Source organism: Nilaparvata lugens, unplaced genomic scaffold (genome assembly GCF_014356525.2).
Source record: "Nilaparvata lugens isolate BPH unplaced genomic scaffold, ASM1435652v1 scaffold1414, whole genome shotgun sequence".
Classification (NCBI taxonomy): domain Eukaryota; kingdom Metazoa; phylum Arthropoda; class Insecta; order Hemiptera; family Delphacidae; genus Nilaparvata; species Nilaparvata lugens.
The window spans coordinates 75,285-92,056 of record NW_024090249.1 but is presented as its reverse complement, the minus strand read 5'-3'; the positions used below and the strand labels follow the sequence as shown (position 1 = coordinate 92,056).

The following is a 16,772-nucleotide window of genomic DNA, read 5'->3' as shown; positions in this document are numbered from 1 at the left end:
ATCCCAATAAGGTTCATCAAGCAAAGCCATCAATTCTGTGTTATTGGTTCGTTTACAGTCGCCGTATACAGTCTTTCCCTATGTTATGCACTGTGGCGACTAAATGGCACCTAAAGACTGAACCATTGCTCGGTTGATACTGCAACTCAGTGGAGTGATGGGGGGGGGAAAGTTTTTGAATGCATAGGTGACTCATTCACTGACACCACCCCATTCAATAGTTTTGTGCAGCAAAAAACTGACACTGAAACAGCGCGACTGCCGGAAGGTTAAAAAAAAATGGAAGGGTATCTGTTGAAACTAGACCGATCCAGCACGATATTATTAGGCTACAGTATCAACACAATATGATACAGTATCATCTCAACTTGATACACAACACCATAATTTGATAAGCTTCTTAGATTTCAATGAATTCAACAAATCATGTCATATCCTTCTTATGGTATATTTTCTCTTTGATAATAATTATCAGGAGTAGGTCAGTTCGTTAAGTGTCTATTTCAGTTCGTTAGTGTCAAGATTTCAATGTATCAAGTTTTGGTTGCAGGCTGATACACAGTCGGCTACACCGTTGCACACTAGCTAAAATGGGTTAAGGAGAAGTTAGTTGAAGGTTGAATATGAGGGTTTAGGTTTTTGCTTATAAGTGGCAATATCTTAGTATTAGTAGTATGAATTATTTGAGAATTGAATGAATAATTAGAATATTGAAATTACCAGATGGAGCTGAGAAATCGGAATTGTAGTCGGACATATTCTCCTGCCAGGTTGAGTCGAGATTCTCTCGTGTATCGACCACGCCGCCATCGTTGTAATTCACCTAAAAATACAAATAGATAATTACATAACTATTCAAATTCAATTTTATTAAGCCAAAACACTTTACAACTGGCCATGTCAAAAGGTGTAATTGACCGAGCGAGGTGAGGTCTAAGATTCAAGTCGACGGTTTGGCATTTCTCTTAATGTTTAAATGTTTATATAATGCGCATTTACGGCAAAACGCGGTAATAGATTTTCATGTAATTTGAAAGGTATGTTCCTTTTTTAATTGCGCGTCGACGTATATACAAGGTTTTTGGAAATTTTGCATTTCAAGGATAATATAAAGGAAAAAGGAGCCTCCTTCATACGCAAATATTAGAGTAAAAATCAGACTATAGAATTATTCATCATAAATCAGCTGACAAGTGATTACACAGATGTGTGGAGAAGCCAGTCTATTGCTGTATTTCCATAAGGTCTATAGTTTCAATCAGGTACTTGCAAAGACTAGTGTCTTACTTGGAATTGAAATCGGCCATTGAGGGGGCAACCCATAAGATTATTACATACCAATGCCTTTGTAATCTATAGTATTTCAAATATATGTATATAATATCTCGTGCTAAAATACCCCAATGGCGGTCTTCAATAATTTCAAATAAGAGCTATAATTGGGAAGGCATAGGCATTGTGAGTCTATATCTCTAAGGTCTTTGGGTACTTGTGGATGAGAATACTGCGTGAGGTCTACTGTTCACAGAATTACTAGTATGTAAATAAACTAATGCAATGATGAGAAACCGCAATGGTCTAAGCAATGGTTTAAGGTCGATATAAGAAAATTTCATTGGACAGCTGTTTTTGATGCAAATTCCATGAAGTATGATACACGTATCAACCATTGAGATACGCGTATCGAATTCTGCGATACATAACAAGTAACCGGTTTCAATAAAATTTCAAATAGTTTAAACCGGTTTAACACTGTTTAAGGTGGGCCGTCCACTGGAACCGATTTCGTCCGAACTAGCATCGGCCGAAAACTACCGAACTCGTCCGAACGATCCCCTAACAAAGAAAGCTACAGATGCTCGATTGGATTGGAAGGTGAGATTATATAAGATTCAATTTTCAAAATCTCAATATAATCATTGTTTATGAGAAATTTTGGTGGATATAATAGTAGTTAATTCAATATTCAATACTTCAGCCAACTACTGAACTAGACTGATGTAAACGGTTCCAATGGACGACCATATTCGGCCGAATTAACGGTAAGGGCAACCGTTTACTGGAACCGTATTCAACCGATCCGTTCGGCCGTTGAATCGGCCGAATATGGTCGTCCATTAGAACCGTTTATGTCAGTCTAGTTGAGTAGTAGGCTGGTTGCCAGAAAGTGAAGTGGCAAGCTAGTTAGTAGGCAAAGTCATTCTTCTCTGTGTTTACTCACAAAGATGAAAAAAAATTTATATAAAAAAGATCAAGTTCAAAAAAAGTAACTTCGTATGGCTTTTGTTGGTAGGGAGTCCCTTGCGGGAAGGTCCCACCGCCTGAATATATAATTTAAGCCGTCAACGGGCCTTACGACTGTCATACTTCAGCCGGGACCGACAATTTAACGTGCCCATCCGATAACACGGGAATGATCTGGTTAAAAAACGTTTGGTGTTGAGAGGGTTTGAACCCGGGATCTCTATGCTGCTACGCAAGCACTCTATCCACTAGACCACGGATCACTCCAAGTTCAAAAAACAAAAACAGACAAGACTGTGAAACAATTTTGAGGTTAGGATAATGTTGTCTCAGCTCGACTAGTTAGTTCAATCATAGAGGAACAATAGCATAAGTAGATATCCCATGGTATAGGGCGTTTATGTCGCAACTTTTACTGTCATCTCAAGCTAATAGTTCACGTAGTTCTTTCCTGTGGAGCTATGTGATGCTGGTAGTCTCTCATATTGTGCCGTTCATACACTTTCACCCGGTCAAAACAGTAAAAATCGACAGTAATCGGCTTGAGATAACAGTAAAAGTTGCGACATAGACGCCCAATACAATGGGATATCTTCTTACGCTATTGTTTCTCTATGGTTCAATTCTATTCAATTCGGATCGGAGACGGCCGTGCACGGACGTATGAACCTGTTGCAATGGACGAGCATCTATTCCTTTCTTTGTTGGGGGATCGTTCGGACGAGATCGGTAGTTTTCGGCCGATGCTAGTTCGGACGAAATCGGTTCCAGTGGACGGTTACCCTAAAGCTGTCCTGGTGTCAACCAGCTGTAGCAAAGGCACAGTATACATACAGTATGGAAACTTGGCTAGTACCCTGTCGCAAAAATCCGCCATCTTGTTAGGAAGCGCCGCATTGTAATAGTATGGATGGTAGGTTCGGATCACTTTAATGATCCGGATCAATTGATCTCGTTCACTGCCACGAGCCAATCAGAAGACCAGGATTGGAACTTCCCAAGGTCACGTGACGTGTCTAGTATTTGTGCCATGTAAAAAGCATTGGTTGGATTGACGTTTTATTGACAGTTTCCATTCTGTACCTGTTCTGTGGCAAAGGTTTGACTGACCTGCTTCCTAACGCGCTTTCCTTTGCCCAGCGTCCTGCTGATGTCCTCCTGTTGTTGCTCATAGTGATGACGCAGCAGTTTGACCCAGTAGGCCGGGTCGGTGTTCTCCGCCTCCTGTTTGATCACCTCGGTGCCCTCCCCGCCCTCCTCCTCTTCCTCCTCCTCCTTGGTGACGTAGGAGGCCACCTTGAACGACGACAGATACTCGTTGCTCCAATTCTCTTTCTGTTCAATGCCCATCTTGGAGCGGTCCAGTAGGTCCTCCACGGCCTTGTCGTCGTAGTGGATGGCTTCGTCGCCTTTGCCCTGCGCAAAATTGGTAGAGAGTTAGTGGGGAGGATATTTTTAATATTCTTTCCGAAGAATGGACATTGATATGTCCAAAGCTCCGCCAATTTATGTAGATGCATAACAATATGATTATTATCTATAGTTATTATATTACAAATTACTTTTTCACATCATATACAGTTCAATAATTATTTTCTTAGTCTATATTATGTAAATTCATCTATAATTTTGCTGTATTGTAAGCTATTGTATATAAGTGTATAAGCCAGTATATTGTATATTGTAATCTACATAAATAAAGTACTCAATCAAATCAATCAATCAAAATTTAAAATATTGTACAAAAAATGTATGAAGAAAATGTGCTACGCCACAAGTAAATTATATATATATGGAGTGAGTCATATGTATGGGAACCCTTCAATACATTGGAGACTGTTGTAGATAATATAATACTGTTGAGGCCATTTGAAATTGTATTCATTTGCTCATTGACTGCCAGATGGCAGGAGAGTTTCTATAATTTTATTAATTTCTATAATATCTATTACTCATCAATCTATCGCTTAGGCACTGGATAGTTTGCCAGTCAGTGTGGATTTAGCTTTCGTACAGCTATGTAGGCTACTCGCTCTCGAGGCTTTAAGATTCAGGAAATTCGTACTGAATCTGCCTAAATATTCGTGTCGTTTAATATTATAGGAAATTCAGCCTATACATTTATTCATGTACATAAATATTGTATTTTCGTTCTAAGTGAAAATTTATTCACGTTTCGTATTAGTGAAAAGTGAATGCCAGAACTAAAATTTTAGTTTTGTTTTTATCAATAGTCAAGTCATAGTGCTATATATCAGACAGTAAACTTCATCTTAGAACCGGGAAACAGTAAGAAATGCGAACAATCGCATTTCGAATGAAAAAGACTAAGAAGTTGTCAAAAACCACTGATTTATTGATAATTAGAAAGACCGGTTTCGGTTATTACACCATTGTCAATCTCTGATAAACAATGGAGTTTATCAGAGATTGACAATGGTGTACCGAAACCGGTCTTTCGAATTATCAATAAATCAGTGGTTTTTGACAACTTCAAAAAAAATCGCATTTCGGATAAATCGGTTAGCATAATTACACCTATCTTTTCCTCTCATCTATCCTATCCAACTGTCCACCTTTTACCTCAAATATAAGTAGGCAAGCAATTCGATTCGCGACATGCTGAATTTGGGATTTGGTGAGTACCTTTTCTGATTTTCTATGTGTTCTATGTATGTGGTTTTTTCTGAATGGATATATTATTCAGCACAAAGATTTGATTCGTTTTATACAGTCCACTTCAGAGCATTTCAAACTTGTAGTTTGAAATATTTAAATTTAAAGAACCAGTATTTTACGTACCAAATACTGTAACCTTCAGGATAAGTTATTGGTCGAATACTCTACCTTTTGATGTACAACTGAATTTCAATCCCTCTTAAGGGGGTGACTTAGGGGTTGTAAATAGAATATTTTAAATGTAAACATCCATTGTGTGGTTTAAATAAGACAACAGTCTTTCAACTTATTTAAGGATTGCGATACATATGACTCACCCTGTAGGTATCAAAAGACTCACAATATAGCTAATTATAATGCAAATACAAAAGAAGCTATACAGAGAGATTTACGAGAATACAGAAATGTAGGTCCAAGTCCAATTCCTAAGCTAAACTCTATAGTGAAGTCCGCGTTATAATATTCGGTTAACATTGATGTTGCTATCCTTATCTATCATTCGGCAAAGCAGATAGCGCTATCCTCTACCACCTCTGGAATATTGCCAGATAGTGTTTCAACAATGTAAAAAAATATAATAAATTAACAAATTTTTTATTTCAATAATGAAAATGTATTAAATCATAGAAAAATACGTTAATATAATTGATTTGATTGATTGATCATTTTCAACAAGAATGAATAGTTAATATTTCATCATATATACAGGTATCAGGCATTGACAAGACAGAGAATTGGCAACGCTGCTCCCCTATCTTTCTCCACTGCTATTATAACGTGGAACTCACTATAGAGATAATCATGGAGCCGTTCAGCAGGTCTTCAACGGCTCTGAACGTGTGAAGTATCAAATTTGACACAAACAACTCATCTCCCGTATCAAATTTGATACAAACAAACTAATCTTACGTATCAAATTTGATACAAACAGCTCAACTGTCTTTTTAAAATTGATACAAACAACTCATCTCCCGTATCAAATTTGATACAAACAAACTAATCTTCCGTATCAAATTTGATACAAACAGCTCAACTGTCTTTTTAAACTTGATACAAACAACTCATCTCCCGTATCAAATTTGATACAAACAAACTAATCTTCCGTATCAAATTTTATACAAACAGCTCAACTGTCTTTTTAAACTTGATACAAACAACTCATCTCCCGTATCAAATTTGATACAAACAAACTAATCTTCCGTATCAAATTTGATACAAACAGCTCAACTATCTTTTTAAACTTGATACAAACAACTCATCTTCTGTATCAAATTCGACACAAACAAACTAATCTTCCGTATCAAATTTGATACAAACAGCTCAACTGTCTTTTTAAAATTGATACAAACAACTCATCTTCCGTATCAAATTTGACACAAACAACTCATCTCCCGTATCAAATTTGATACAAACAAACTAATCTTCCGTATCAAATTTGATACAAACAACTCATCTTCCGTATCAAATTTGATACAAACAAACTAATCTTCCGTATCAAATTTGATACAAACTTATCTTCCGTATCAAATTTGATACAAACAGCTCAACTGTCTTTTTAAACTTGATACAAACAACTCATCTTCTGTATCAAATTTGACACAAACAACTAATCTTCCGTATCAAATTTGATACAAACTAATCTTCCGTATCAAATTTGATACAAACAACTCATCTTCCGTATCTCATAGTTGACACAAACTAACCTCTTCCTCCTTGAACAGCTCCTCAGTTCCGAAGCGGAGAATGTCGTCCAACTCCTGCTTGGTGAAGTTGGCCTGCTTGCCTCCCATACCGGGCCGCACCACCAGATGCGTCAGCATCATCTTGCGTTTGGCCACCTGCGTCACTCGCTCCTCTACCGAATTACGAGTCACAAAACGGTAGATCATCACCTGAAACCAGTTGAAAAAGTACGTTACAAAACAACAAACTAATGAAAATACATGGGTAAAATGTGTTCAAGTAATCATTGGTAGATCACGGTATGTAAATATGATAGACAATCACCAGTTTTAAAAAACGACCAACGGTGAATAACTGATAGGAAAACTGTATTAAATCATCACAGGGATTGGTTATAAAAGATAGAAATAGCTTATTTATCTCTTTTCTGTATAGGGCTACTTGTAATAAAATAGAAAGAAAAATCTGGTGTGGTACACTCACACAACTTTCCTTGCTCATATTTGAAACTACGATAAGACTTTTGTATATGTGTATTGTTTTCAGAGTACTTTTTCCTTTGTGTAAATTGTGAAATTCGATGATTTTTTTAGTCGTCATTTTTTTAAAGTCGTCAAAACAGCTGTTCTACAGATGAAATATCTCGACTAATAATGACTGATGAATAACAATACAGGGTATGAATTTGAAAAAAATCGTTAAAGCCGTTTTCGAGAAAACCATGAAAAACGTGGATTTTTGTCATTATCCGCCATTCTTCTCAAGAATATTACGGAGCTCCTGAAATTTTCCCAGAAAAGAGACTAATGTCAGTCGATAGGGCTTATAAATAGCTATCCATGGTATAAATTTGAAGAAAATCGTTAGAGCTGTTTTCGAGAAAACCGTGAAAAACATGGTTTTTTAGTAATTATCCGCCATTTTTTCCGCCATCTTGAATTGAATTTTATTGAATTACTTATTGTCGGATCCTCATGGTATAAGGACCTTAAGTTTAAAATTTCAAGTCAATCGGTTAATTAGGAATGGAGTTATCGTGTTCACAGACATACACACACACACACAGACCAACACCCAAAAATCATGTTTTTGGACTCAGGGGATCTTGAAACGTATAGAAAACATGAAATTAGGGTACCTTAATTTTTTTTTTGGATAGCAATACTTTCCTTACCTATGGTAATAGGGCAAGGAAAGTAAAAATTAAAATCTCTTATAATTCAATCTGTGATTAAATAATTCAAAAAGGGTACTGAGATTTTTATTTTTCTTTCTATTTTTATAGAAATAGCTCTTTATAAGGCTCAACTCACACTTGGGCGACTCAGGTGGAGAAGAGACTGGACTCTAGTGGAGAGCATGTGTTTCCAAATGGTGACACTCAGACCAGTTGACTCTAGTCTCCGCGACGTCACGACTGTGAGACTGAGTCGAGCGTCGACTCGACATGTTGGTCGAGCCTCGACTTGAGTTGCGTAGTAACATGCATTTTCAATGAAAGTGAGGTTATGTTTCATGGAAGTGATGTTTCATAAATTTGGATAAGACAATATTATATTCATGATAATTATTATAAAATTTGTTACATGCGCAGAAGTGTCAAATTAGATCTCATGAATAAAGTAAGGTTAGAAAATGGAGTAGCATGGAAGTGAAGTAGTGACAATGAGCAAGAAAGTCGTAAGGTCGAGAGACTGGAGTCGTACGATTTGATTCGAGATAGCCAACGGCTCAACTCACACTGGCTCGACTCAAATAGTACGACTCCAGTCGAGGAGACTCTGGTATCTCGACCTTACGACTTTCTTGCTCATTGTCACTACTTCAGTTCCATGCTACTCCATTTTCTAACCTTACTTTATTAAACATATAAGATTCAAATTGTCACTACTTAGAATTAAAAAAAATTATAATAATTATTGTCTCATATAATTATTATTATTGCCTTATCTAAAATGATAAAACATCACTCTTAAAAAAACATAACCTCACTTTCACTAAAATTGCATGGTTCTACCCAACTCAAGTCGAGGCTCGACCAACCTGTCGAGTCGATGCTCGACTCAGTCTCACAGTCGTGAGGTCGCGGAGACTAGAGTCGACTGGTCCGAGTGTCACCATTTGTGAAAACACATGCCCTCTACTAGAGTCCAGTCTCTTCTCGACCTGAGTCGCGTAAGTGTGAGTTGAGCCTAAGAGTTTGAGCTCTTTAAATACATATATCCCTGTTTGAACAATGAGTTGACCAACCTTATTGGCTTGTCCAATACGATGCGCGCGGGAGAAGGCCTGTATGTCGTTGTGTGGATTCCAGTCAGAGTCGTAGATGATGACCGTGTCAGCTGTGGCCAGGTTGATGCCCAGACCTCCGGCGCGGGTCGACAGCAGAAACACAAACTGAGGCGCACCGGGCGCATTGAAGCGATCTATCGCCTCTTGGCGAAGGCCACCTGTTCACAAAAAAAATATTCGTCAATTAATTATCATGTGTGGTGATACTGTATCATTTTTTGTGTAGTTGAGAAGTTGATATTGTGGTAATTATTCATATTGAATGAAAAAAGACTAAGAAATTGTCAAAAAACCACTGATTTAGTGGTTAAATCAGTGGTTTTTTTACAATTTCTTAGTCTTTTTTCATTCAATACTGTATCATCATGTGTTGATACTGTATGATTTTGTGTTCATACTGTATCATATTGTGGCTATTCTTGTTCTATAGTGAGGTCTTTGATTGGACTAGTAAGAAAATAAACATTTATTAATGGTCCCCATCCCTGTGCTGGAATGGATGAGGGTGATTTGGAAGTGTGAACACTCCCATAAGAACCAATGTTATTCTCTAGACTTTGATGGTGGTTTGTAAGACTTACAAACCATTAAGGCTCAACTCACACTTCGTGACTCAGTTGGAGAAGAGACTGGACTCTAGTGGAGAGCATGTGTTTCCAAATGGTGACACTCAGACCAGTCGACTCTAGTCTCCGCGACGTCACCATTTGAATACACATGCTCTCCACTAGAGTCCAGTCTCTTCTCGACTTGAGTCACGTGAATATGAGTTGACACAACACAACATTTATGGTTTAGTGTCCCACTTAGTGTGAACACACCCATAAGAACCACTGCTATTCTCTATAATTTGTGGATGGTTAGGCAGTGTGAACACACCCATAAGAACCAATGTTATTCTGTAGACTTTGATGATGGTTTGTAAGTGTGAACACACCCATAAGAGCCAGTGCTATTCTGTAGACTCTGAGGATGATTTGGTAGTGTAAACACTACCTACCATAAGAACCAGTGCTATTCTCTAGACTTTGTGGATGGTTAGGTAGTGTGAACTCTGTCACCTGGTCATATGGGACATATATATGAATCATATATTTATCTCATATTGATCAGGATTTTAGAGTTTTAATTTAGAAAAGTTTAATGAACAGTGTTTTTGTCTTTGAACAATTTTTGTCATCGACAGAAAGATTGTTTATTTCATTTGTTGTCAAAATTAATGTAGCTTCTCTTCTGTTTTTAATAACAAACGTGCCGCTTGTGCGACAGATAAAAATATGTACTGAAATGGCTTTCATGTTTGGCATTGACTGAGTTATATTTAATACCCAAAATTTTTCTTTTGGTCGGTGTGTGAGCTCGATCGTTAGTATTGTGAGTAAGTCCGGCTGTTCTGGTGAAGGGGATAGATTTTGCTCTTGTTTTATAATACAGTTTTCCTGTCGCAGTTCGGGCAGTTTAAAGAGAATTGTATTATTGAAAAGGACGGGATCTGTACCCATTTCATTAGATCAGTTATTTTGATTTTCAATTAATAATTAACGCCGCGAAATACCAGTGGATGCAAAAGTGGGAAGCTATTTCAAAAGGTAGGTGACTACTGAGTCATTGTTCTTAACTTTTTCATAGCCACAAACATTAAATCCTCATTAGCAGCAAAGCGAGTAGCCCCTGAAATATTCATCTGATTATTATTATTTCGTTATTTCTAATTATAATTCTAATTTTGTACAAATAATTTATTGTTTTGTTTTAAATATCAAAAACCTGTACGATCTTTTCTTGTGTTTCTTGTTTTTCATTTTGCCACCCTTACATATTCGGTGAAGGCACATCTTGCTTACAACACTCCCATAAGAACCAGTTCAATACTCTAGACTTTGGCTCAACTCAAACTTGAACGACTCAGGTCGAGAAGAGAATCGACTAATGGAGAGCACGTATTCTCAAATGGTGACGTCGCGGAGACTAGAGTGAAGTCTCTTCTCGAACTGAGTCGTTTAAGTGTGAGTTGAGCCTCTGAGGATGGTTTGTAAGTGTGAACACTCTCATAAAAACCAGTGCTATTCTGTACTTTGAGTATAGTTTGGTAGTGTGAACACTCCCATAAAAATCAATGTTATTCTCTAGACTTTACCTGTGATTGATCCATCGATTCTCTCGTACTTGTAGCCCTCTCCTTCCAAATAGTCTTCCAACAGATCCAACATCTTGGTCATCTGAGAGAAGATCAGCACCCTGGTGACAAACACAACATGGCTACAGTATCACCTCAACTTGACACACTATCACCATAATTTGATAAGAAACAACTAATTTGATAAAAACACATTTTCTTTTTGTCCAGCTTATAATGAAATAGAAAAAAGATGGTAGAACAAGGTTGCCGATTTTCTATAATTTGACTCATCAATCTAGCCACAGCAGACTGCACACTATATTGAATAGTTGTAACTCGAATTATCCCCATTCTATTTGATCTAATTAGTTTAAATTCTCTTTGATAATATTCAATTTCATGTCAAATGATTGTATTCTAATTACTATACTACAGCTAAAGTGCGAGATAAATTACTTTTAACACGGCTCTTTCTCGAAGACGGAGAGGTCCGATGCTCTATCCTCCACTAATCACTCCCACTACCTAGCAGCATTCTCCTTCTTTTGTGTCTGAGTGAGAGAGCTTTGTAACGCGACGCGGCAACACTCCCCTCCATCTATTGCTGGCAATGTTCCAAGTAGTGTACTGGTCAGCAGGTATATTGGTTTGTGTATGTTACGGAGATGTGTTCATCACAAGAACATGAAGCAAAATGACACGGCGCATCCAATTGTGCGCAGGATGTCCGTCTGTGTCTACGCTACAAACTGTGGAGGGAGAAATGGGTTTCTCCTCTTCATGTTAAAAGTAATTTATCTCGCACTTTAATTAACCACTATTCTCAAACCAACCTCTGTCCGCAATCTTACGCTAAATTTTGAACAGTAGCACCACCTTTCCGACCGCTTTCACCAAGGACTGGATCACTTCAACTTGATACAGTATCACACCAACTTGACACATTATCGTCCCAACTTGATACAAAACTCTCCAATCTGACTCAATCTGCTTTTTTCGATGTTTCATAAATTTTCAACAAATTAGCCACATGGATGGAAATTACTGAGATATCGAATTTCCATATGGCTGCTTACCCTGTTGTCAATATTAGCAGTAGCAGAAGTCTCTTCGGGGTGATTTACAGCATTGAATTTGGATTTTCGTTACATATTTATTTTCTATTCTAAACTGTTCATTTGTTTCCATTATAATGTAGTGTTAGTATATGCAATGGGTCTTGCAAGACATGGCAATACATTGTCATTTGTGATGAAGAATCAATGAATAATTGTTTATCATTGTATTATCATTCATCCCATCATCATCACCTAGGCTTAAAATACTTCTAGAAAGTCGCCTTTGTAAAATAATAAATAAATATGTTCAATAATAATAATTATAATTATAAAATTAGCCACTACTTGCAAACCAACCTGTGCCCGCTATCCTTGAGTTTCCTCAGCATTTTGGAGAGTAGGACCAGTTTGCCAGCCGCTTTGATCAAGGCCTGCGTGTCGTAAGCGCCGGACGCTCCCATTGGCGCTTCCTGGGCGGCCGCCGGGAATAGGTACGGATGGTTGCAGCACTTTTTCAAGTCCATCATTATGTTCAACAGCGAAACCTAAAAAAATAATGTGAATAATTGCATCGAAAGTTTCTTCTTTTTGAATGAAGACACTGGAATGTTGTCGAAAATATAACTTATTTATTGCAGAATTACAAACATGGTTCAACACCAATGGTGTCTTGGATGGATATCACAGCATCTCACCAGCAAATTTTTTTTCTCATCGTATACTTGCATCTAGCCCTTAGGAGGAGCCTTCTTGAACTGATCATGTATATGTTTTTCCTACAGTTACGTTGAAAAGTGGCCATTGCTGCACTGATTACAGAACGCAAAGAATCACTTTTCCGCTCTAGTGCGGGAAAAATCTTTTCTGCACTCCAGATTTGCAACATGGCAACGCAAAATACTTAGTAGGTTATATGGAGCAACAGTGCAGCAAAATCAAAATGAAGTTGGTAACAGTGACTGCTGTGGCTGCTATAGTGAGCAGAGGTGCAACGAAGCACAACGCGCTAATTATTACTATTATATATTATAACCAAGGACAACGAGGACTTTAGGATTTTAGGATTAAGGTTTTTATCAATAATAAAATTACACAGAAAAACATTTGATGCATTTCAGGCAATTTTACCCATAATTACCCACTTTTCATATTCAATGGTAACTGTAGGAAAAACTTAATGTGAAATACGTGCGCAAAGTTCCTCTGCTGCACTCAACAAACCATTCCGCCCTCGCCTACGGCTCGGGCGTAAACGTTTCTTTCGGTGCAGCAAACTGTCACTTTGCGCACTAGTTGCACAAATAACTATTGTATTTGAATGAATTAAGAGGAATATACTTCTTCTTGTGTTTGCGTGTGTGCTCTAATATTGACCAGGAGAGCAAAGTTAGTCTGGTCGCCAACCGAACTAAGACAGTGTACAAACTTCTCTGGAAGTACCTCGTTTATTTATGCAATCATTACCAATCTACTGACCAATACCATCCCCACCGCCAAGCGTTTATAAGGACACCAAAGGGTATAGAAACAGATCTGTGTCCTATGGCTGATGTTATTTTGCCTGTCCGCTCTGGAGTGTGTAATAGAGGACATACTTATGGCTGTTCGAACTACACTACATGTAGTTGATAGCCTAGCATGTTGGAAAAATTTATGTGAAAGGAAAAAATAAGCCCTCAGACCCCAACGTGTAGTTTAAGGACCAGGGCTTGAAAGGCAAGAGCTTGACCAAGGAAGGCCAGACAGGAAGATAAAAGATGAGTGAAGAAAGAATGATACAAAGCCAAGTCAATAGAAAACCGTTCATTCCAAAGAGATAAAGATCCAGAGCATGTTGAAGAAGAAGAGGGGAGTGGGAGTAAGGGCTCTGGAAGAAGAGGGTCCCCTTTTAGTCGCCTCTTACGACAAGCAGAAGATACTGTGGGTGAATTCTTCCCTTTAACTTGAGTACTGAGTCACAGTATACATACAGTACGGAAACTTGGCTAGTACCCTGACGCTAAAATCCGCCATCTTGTTAGGAAGCGCCGCATTGTAATAGTATTGATGGTAGGTTCACTTCAATGATCCGGATCAATTGATCTCGTTCACTGCTACGAGCCAATCAGAAGACCAGGATTGGAACTTCCCAAGGTCACATGAAGTGTTTAATATTGGCGTCATGTAAAAAGCATTGGCTAGATAGGCGATTGATTACAAGTTTCCATTCTGTATATTCTGTGACTGAGTCTACCTTGTTCGACTCTACTTTTTTCCCCCTGCCCACAGGGGAAATTGTGCTATTCGAGCCTATCAGGGCGGTTCAGATGATTTTATAGCAGCATCCCCACAAGCAATAGCCTACATAACCAACCTGGACATTCAAGTTTGACTTGATTATTTCCTATTTCCTTGTGCATATATATACACTTTTCTTTGTCATATATTTTTGTTTGTATTCTATAACCTAGATAGATGGTTTTATTTTGTTTTATATATATATATTTTTTTTCAAGCTGACAAAGGTCAAAGACCTGCATATTTTTGTGAATTCATGTGTGTGTATGTGTGTGTCTATGTGTTTGCCATACGCTAATAATAATAATAATAATATAATAATAATAATAATAATAATAATAATATAATAATAATAATAATAAGAGGAATATAGAAAATACAAAATTATACTTTTAAATGAGATACATATTAATTCAACAGAGATATATCTGGTAAGATAATGGTAATACCATAAAGGAAATATACCATAAGAAGATATGGCATGGTAAAGGACCGTTATGTTGCAAATGTGAGTGTTAACTGAAGCCGATAGTCCTAGTAGTTGTTTTTGGTGAAGCTATGTGACGCTGGTAGTCTCTCATACTGTGCCCTTCTTACACTCTTACACTCCCAACAACACACTAATAATAGACAGTGTATAGGGTGTCTATGTTGCAAATGTGAGTGTTAACTGAAGCCGATAGTCCTAGTAGTTGTTTTTGGTGAAGCTATGTGACGCTGGTAGTCTCTCATACTGTGCCTTCTTACATTCTCACACTCCCAACAACACACTAATGATAGCCAGTATTCGGGGAAGTAATTTGGAACATAAACGACCTTTACCATGAGATATCTTTTCCCTATGGCAATACATAATTATAACGTTTACTGGACCACTATCTGTTAATTTCAATTGTACAGAGCTAGGCTGAGAAATCAAATATACAATATACATTGAATATTTAAATGTATGCAAGTAGAATAGATATTTAGTACAATATGCACAATATTAGTTTTAATGGGAGCGTCTCAGTTGGCCAAGATCTCAGTTCATCGACCATTTCCTGAGGTACTGAAAGAAATGGGAAGTCAAGTTATTCAGTACGTCAAGTCTTCATGGCATCATGTTTTCGTTGCAGGCTGATACATGGGGATTATATCAGTTTGTCAAGTCACCAACACTTTTCTGAGGGTCTCAGTTTGTCGAGTTATCAGTTCATCAAGTGCCTATTTTGACTATTTCTTGAGAGATACTAAAACAAATTGAAAGTTGAGCTATTTGTGGTTTGGTTGGTGGCCGATACACAGCTGCACACTAGTTAAGGATTAGGGAGAAGATAGTTGAAGGGAAGGATAGTTTTTGCTTTTAAATAACAATATTCTGATATTATTTTTTGATAATTTTAGAAATAATGTATTGTTTACCTGTTGGCCTCCTCCCTTGGGATTGAGCGCCTCAAAGTTACGGGTCAGGATGTATTTGTAGTACTTCTTCTGCAACGGCGACAGCTCCACACGAACAATAAACTCAGACTTTGTAGGCATGTTCTGCAAAAACAAAATAGAAGTGTTAACAACAGTGGAATACACTGTAAAAAATCATCTAGTAGATGATATTCAACAAGTTTCAATTCAGCATCACCCACTCTTCCTCATAGGGCTACTCCAAAGAGATAATATAGCTCAAGAAGATATGCCGTGTCTATACCGTTATGTTGCAAATGTGAGTGTTAACTGAAGCCGATAGTCCTAGTAGTTGTTTTTGGTGAAGCTATGTGACGCTGGTAGTCTCTCATACTGTGCCCTTCTTACACTCTTACACTCCCAACAACACACTAATAATAGACAGTGTATAGGGTGTCTATGTTGCAAATGTGAGTGTTAACTGAAGCCGATAGTCCTAGTAGTTGTTTTTGGTGAAGCTATGTGACGCTGGTAGTCTCTCATACTGTGCCCTTCTTACACTCTTACACTCCCAACAACACACTAATAATAGACAGTGTATAGGGTGTCTATGTTGCAAATGTGAGTGTTAACTGAAGCCGATAGTCCTAGTAGTTGTTTTTGGTGAAACTATGTGACGCTGTTAGTCTCTCATACTGTGCCCTTCTAACACACTTACACTCCCAACAACACACTAATAATAGACAGTGTATAGGGTGTCTATGTTGCAAATGTGAGTGTAACTGAAGCCGATAGTCTAGTAGTTGTTTTTGGTGAAACTATGTGACGCTGTTAGTCTCTCATACTGTGCCCTTCTTACACTCCCAACACACACTAATAATAGACAGTGTATAGGGTGTCTATGCTGCAAATGTGAGTGTAACTGAAGCCGATAGTCTAGTAGTTGTTTTTGGTGAAACTATGTGACGCTGTTAGTCTCTCATACTGTGCCCTTCTAACACACTTACACTCCCAACAACACACTAATAATAGACAGT

The 16,772-nt window shown here is 37.7% G+C and overlaps 1 protein-coding gene across 6 annotated transcripts in view; it reads right to left on the bottom strand.

Moving 5' to 3' along the window:
- Positions 1-16,772, bottom strand: part of LOC111053065 (chromodomain-helicase-DNA-binding protein Mi-2 homolog) — a gene marked incomplete at its 3' end in the record, with an annotated part of 100,993 nt that overhangs the window by 20,397 nt on the left and 63,824 nt on the right. For 5 of the 6 annotated variants that reach the window (XM_039443799.1, XM_039443805.1, XM_039443802.1 and 2 more), the window contains 7 exon segments: positions 721-823; positions 3,355-3,660; positions 6,627-6,815; positions 8,857-9,056; positions 11,036-11,136; positions 12,433-12,620; positions 15,757-15,879. In XM_039443799.1, the coding sequence (XP_039299733.1) occupies positions 721-823; positions 3,355-3,660; positions 6,627-6,815; positions 8,857-9,056; positions 11,036-11,136; positions 12,433-12,620; positions 15,757-15,879 (1,210 nt within the window). 6 annotated transcript variants of the gene reach the window in all.